Source organism: Chrysoperla carnea, chromosome 4 (assembly GCF_905475395.1).
Source record: "Chrysoperla carnea chromosome 4, inChrCarn1.1, whole genome shotgun sequence".
Taxonomy (NCBI): Eukaryota; Metazoa; Arthropoda; class Insecta; order Neuroptera; family Chrysopidae; genus Chrysoperla; species Chrysoperla carnea.
Window position 1 is genome coordinate 35728087 of NC_058340.1, and position 6185 is coordinate 35734271.

The following is a 6185-nucleotide window of genomic DNA, read 5'->3' on the forward strand; positions in this document are numbered from 1 at the left end:
TTTTGATCATTCCCTGATTGACAGGATTTCAGGAACGCATAGACAGCCTAAAACGATCTACTTAATTCAAGGGCCCAGCATCTCTCCATATTTTTGAGTTTTAAAATATATTTTCACATTCTAATAAAATCCTTTTATGTAATATAATTTTATATTATATTTTGAAATTTTATTTTCATAAAATATAATTTTCACAGATTTTCAAATTTATTAAATAATATTATTTTTTATCATATTTTTTAATTTTATTTTTCACATGGTAGCAAGTAAAAAGGCTTCATGTAATTTCCTTTCATTAAAGTTATCTTGTCAATTGGGAATTAAATCAAACTCTATTATATCTTTTATTTATTAATAATATTTATTTACAGATTTAATATATATATTTTTTTTACATATTTGGTCAAATATTTCTATCTGTCTTTACATTTTATTAAAACACCATGCCAACGACAAGAAGAGGTGCTGATACTGCTGGCACTCCGCAACCTTTACCAGGTGGTCAAGGTGGTAATCAACCAGGTCCTTCACCAACACGGGATGACTTGTTCACAACACCAAGTGCTGCGTCAGCAATCAACATAGCAGCAATTTCGACTCAAGTGGCGGCTACATCGCACATACTGAATACTTCGGCAAACCAAATGACAGTGATGCAAGACCAAATTCTTCAACAAAATTCACAGATAAGTCTATTAACTCAAACTTTATCCAATTTAACGATCAGTTTATCAAACAATGCTTTACCTTTAAGACCAGACCAAGCTAGTCATCAAACTAATTTTTTTGCTAAGCCGAGTATTGACTCGTTCATTAATAAAGTTACTATTCTAGATATATCGATTCCAGAAAAAGTTGTGGAATTCATAGTTGATACACAACATTTAATCGATATTAATTTTTTACCGTTAGAAATGCTCTTAAAATCATTAATAAATAGATGTGCGTTAAATGCACAAGCTTTCTGGGCATCTTGCATAGCTCGTTCATTAGACTGGGAAGCAATTAAAAACAACTTACTCGAAATTTATATCCCACCTTTGACGAGGCAACTATTGGTTGATAAACTGGTACGGCGAACTCAACCTGATACAGAAAAGTTCTCCACTTTTGCTGCATCCATTATAAAATTCAGTAAAATACTACTAAAAGAATTATCTGAAGCACAGATAATTGAAATTATTTTTGCTCATGCCAATACGGCTATCTTGACAATTATGGGTTTAAATCAAATACCCGAAACTTATAATGATTTGTCAAGGCTGATCACAAAAATGGAAGAAATTCAATCTAGAATGTTGCCACCAATTCAAATTGCAAATGCTTCAACTCAACAAAAAACTAATTCTACAAACAAATACTTTTGTACATATTGCAAAGGCACTAATCACGATTTTAGGCATTGTTTTAAACGGATCAACAAAGATAATGGATCACCAAATATTTCAAAACCAAAAAACTAATAATAGACCCTAAATTTTATTTATTTAATTTAAATTTAAATTCATCTTCTTTACCTTTACAAACTATTTTTATTCTAGGTTATCCCATTTTAACACTGTTTGATTCAGGGGCTTCTATTAACGCGATTAAAACCGCAACCCTAAAAAAATTACAACTTATTGATAAAAATATAATCACTAAATCAACTAATAAAACAATTTCATTACCTGGTAATAATTTTTTAAAATGTTCCTATTTGGTCAATCTACACTTTAAAATTGACAAATTCTCTTGGAACCAAAACTTTTACATTATCGACAGTCTCCCCTTTGACGCGATTTTGGGTGTTACATCGCTAAAACATTGTAATATTATTCTCGATTTTTTCAAATCAGTTATTAAATTTTATTTTGAACCTAATATCGAAATTCCCTTTGCTGGTTTTAACAGTAATAATCGAATTATTAACACGATTTGTGAAGCCAAAATTAATATGAGTGCCAAACAAACTAAAATGTTAGATTCTTTAATAAAAAAATATAAATGTATTTTTTCAGAAATCCCTGGCCTTGCTAAGGATTATGAATATAAAATTAAGTTGAAAGATAACATTCCGGTTTGTAAAGCACCATATTATTTAGCACCTGATAAAGCTAAACTTTTGGATCAACATATACAGCAGCTAGTGAAACAAGGAATTCTTTCTGTTTCAAATTCAAATTATAGCTCACCTGTATTTTTTGTTAAAAAAAAAGATGACTCTTATCGTTTAGTCGCAGATTACAGATTCCTTAACAAACATATCGAATTTGATCCAATGAGTTCAGCTAATATTAACCATATCTTTGCCAGTTTAGGTAATTCGAAGGTTTTCACGCTTTTGGACATGAAAAGCGCGTTTCACCAAATTAAATTGTCAGAGGACACGAAACATGTTACTGCAATCGTCACGCAATACGGTACTTGGCATTATAATCGCTGCCCTTTCGGTTTATCTGTCTCAAGCCAGGCCTTATCAAGATTTTTGAACTCTAGTTTAGCCGAATTTCGGCATAATTTTCTCTTAATATATTATGATGACTTGATTGTTCATTCTTCGGACGTCGAATCTCATCTAAAACATTTAAATTTGTTATTCACTAAAATTAAAACACTCGGTATCACAATTAATTTAGACAAAGCTCGTTTCTGCATGTCTAGAGTACGTTTATTAGGTAGCGTTATATCCGCTGAAGGTCGTTTTATTGACCCTTTAAAAGTTCAGGCTATTAATGAAATGCCTATACCTAAAAACGTTAAAGAAGTTATGAGGCTCGTAGGAGCGGCTGCGTTTTATGCCAGATATATTCCTATGTTCAGTCAGATTGTAGCACCACTGAATGATTTAAAGAAAAAGAACATCAAATTCAAAATTACGAATGTGCATCTGGAAGCTATTTCAACACTAAAAAAAGCTCTAACTAATGCTCCAGTTTTAAAACATCCGGATTTTGAAAGAACTTTTGTGTTACAAACTGACGGTTCATCGACTGGACTGGGGGCAGTTTTACTTCAGAAATATGAGGATGGTTTACATCCAATTATGTACTGCTCTAGAAAATTGAATTCTGCAGAATTAAGGTATAATAGTCACGAGTTGGAAATGTTAGCAGTTATAACCGCTTTAGATAAATTTAAAGATTTTTTAACAGATCGCCACTTCATTCTCCAAACTGATTGTCGTTCTCTTCTTTGGATATTTAATACACCAAATAAATTCAATAAGCTGTCCAGGTGGATTCTTAAAATATCCCGATATGATTTCACTCCGGAACATATCAAAGGAGAGCATAATAAAATGGCGGATTTCCTCTCTAGACTATACGAATCAAATGATACAATAGTGAATAGCGAGAATAAATTAGAGCAAGAATCAAATGATAAATTTGTTAAAATTAAAGAATTGCATAGCGCGGACCCAGGTTATGCAATTCTAATTAAAAAGATAACCTCTTCTCTGGATTCATCTGATTTAGATTTGCTTAGTGAACAAATTCGGAATGATGTTCAATTGGACTCTTTGAACGTTATAAACAATACGAATTTTGATTTTCTATCCATCAAACAAGAACAACGAAATTCACCTGAATGTGAAATCATTTATCGCAACCTTAAGGCTAAGATGAATGTCCCTAATTTTTGCATCAAGGATGGATTAGTTTTCAAACTTGTGGGTAGGAATCACCTAAAACGAATTTTATTACCCGAGTCATTATTGAATTATGTGTTGAGATATTTTCACGACTCTAAATATGCAGCGCATTGTTCGGTTATTAAAACGTTCCGTGAAATTAGTAAAATCTTTTATTATAAAAACTTGTATGCAAAGGTTAGGGATTATGTCAGAACCTGTAAAGTCTGTCAGGCGATTAGACCTTATACACGTAATGATAAGGTCCAATTGAGCAGTTCCATTCCCGAATTTACCTTTCATACTCTTTACGTTGACTTTATCGGTCCTATTATTAAATCTCCCGAAAATTACAAATATATTTTTTCTGTTGTAGATGGGTACAGTAAATACGCTTTTGCATATCCGTGCAAGAAACAGACGACGGATACGGCTATTTCGATGATGCAGAAGATATTTCTACAAAATGGATACGCAACGGTGGTGGTATCTGACAACGGTCCTGCGTTTTCGTCTGTGAAATGGAAGACCTTCCTATTCAACAATGGAATCAGAGCGTCCTATTGTTCGAGTTATACGCCATCATCCAACAAAAGCGAATGTCTTAATAAGCAAATTAAGTACAACCTGGGGTGCATTCTTAAAGAGTATTCGATTCAACACAAAAATTGGTCGAAATTTCTCAACTTTGTAATATTTAACTACAACAATTCATTTAAGAATACTATAAACACTACACCAGCAGAAGTTTATTTCGGAAGAAAATTAATAACGCCATTTATTATCATCAACGAGCTAACAAATTTAGTCACAAGCTCTGTTAAACCGTCGCAACAGCAAATTAACGATGCATTAAAACTCGCCCATCAACAACGTCTTAACAGAACTTTGAACAGACCATCAGTTTCAAAGTACAGAATTGGACAATTGGTGATGGTTAAAAATTTGGCGCCGAACATCAACAAAAATAAATCAGCCAAATTTACAGCGAAATACAACGGACCGTATAAGATACAGAAATTCACATCTCCAACATCGGTTAGATTAAAACCCACTAACAGCAATAAGTCAACTTTTGGAATGTCAATCTACAATCTTCGGCCATATTATAAATGAGGTCATCATCGAAGTGGTTGTATTCGTTGACGGGTAATTTCTCATATTTCTAGTTTTCTAACTGCCTTATTTCACTAAGCTAATTTAATTTCTATTTAGTTTCATTAATAATTAGCATCTCGCTAATTTTTTTTTTGCCCCCTGGGGTGAGATTATTTTTTTTTGTTAATAAAGGGTACTTGATTTTTTTCTTTTAACCAAGCGACTGTTTTCGAAACAAGGATATAAAAACAAATTTTGTTAGACAAGGATGAGACTATCTTCTCACCTTCTCTTGCGAGATGTTATCGCAAATTTTTTGAAGAGAACCATTCTCTTTTGCATGGAAATTTTGTCGAGTCAACTGCTCATCATTAAACTTGAGATGTATTAAATTTTGTTTGGATTTTTATTTGCCTAAAGTTTGGGAGACGGTCCGCTATGTGGTTTCATCTATTTAAAAGGAAATAGTCAGGTATTTTTTGAATCAAATAATGTAACACAAGGTAATATTTTCTTTTTAATACAAAATAGTAATTATAATATAATTTAATAATTATACAATTATATGTAGATGATGTTTTTTTTTAATTTAGGGTCGTTTTTGTTGCTTTGGGCAAATCAATATTAATTTAAAAAAAAAAAGGGTTTTCTAAGTTGCCTGTGTTTTGAACTTGACTTGATAAATTTGTTGTTTCCATTGTTTTAATGTATTATGAAGAATCTTTCATGATCCTTCCAAACATGGACACTATGCTCCTCATGGCAGTATTTTTTGAGTGTCAGTTAATCCATTTTGAATTATTTAACGGTTTATTCACAGTAATTTAATATTTTGTATATTTTTATATTTTTCCAAAGTATACACTGTTCTGTGGTACAAACCTTTTAGGTTAATTAATTTTTGATACCTCTAAACATAAAAGGTATCACTAACTGTGGTGACATTTTGTTTGAATGTATTATTCTCTACATTTTATTTATTTTTCTTGAAAACAGTGGAAGTACGGTTTATCACTTCAATTTTCAAAATACTACGCATATTTTTCAATTGATTTGACATTTGATGTTCATAGAGGTATTTTAAAAAAATAATAGACTTATATATATTTATTGGCAGAATTATGCTTAAAGTATTGTACGAGAGTTTATTTTCAAAATGATAATAAATTTTCTATTGTGATAAAGATAGATTTTTTTTTTGTATGTAGTGATAATAAACTATTTGTAATAATAGTATTTATATTTGTAATAGTATTTTTGATGTAATAATAGTAAGACTGTTTAATTCAGATTTTTGAAGTTATTAAATAAGACTGAACTTTTTATGATATTTTTTTTTTTGATCATTCCCTGATTGACAGGATTTCAGGAACGCATAGACAGCCTAAAACGATCTACTTAATTCAAGGGCCCAGCATCTCTCCATATTTTTGAGTTTTAAAATATATTTTCACATTCTAATAAAATCCTTTTA

At 31.1% G+C, this 6185-nt stretch overlaps 1 protein-coding gene across 1 annotated transcript; it reads left to right on the forward strand.

Annotated features, from left to right (window-relative positions):
• The first annotated feature begins 271 nt into the window (after positions 1 to 271).
• Positions 272 to 5221, forward strand: LOC123297746 (uncharacterized protein K02A2.6-like). Its single transcript, XM_044879507.1, has 2 exons — positions 272 to 690; positions 3990 to 5221. Exons 1-2 carry the CDS (start codon positions 444 to 446, stop codon positions 4727 to 4729), a joined length of 987 nt encoding a protein of 328 aa, XP_044735442.1. The 5' UTR covers positions 272 to 443; the 3' UTR covers positions 4730 to 5221.
• Positions 5222 to 6185: the final 964 nt, after the last annotated feature.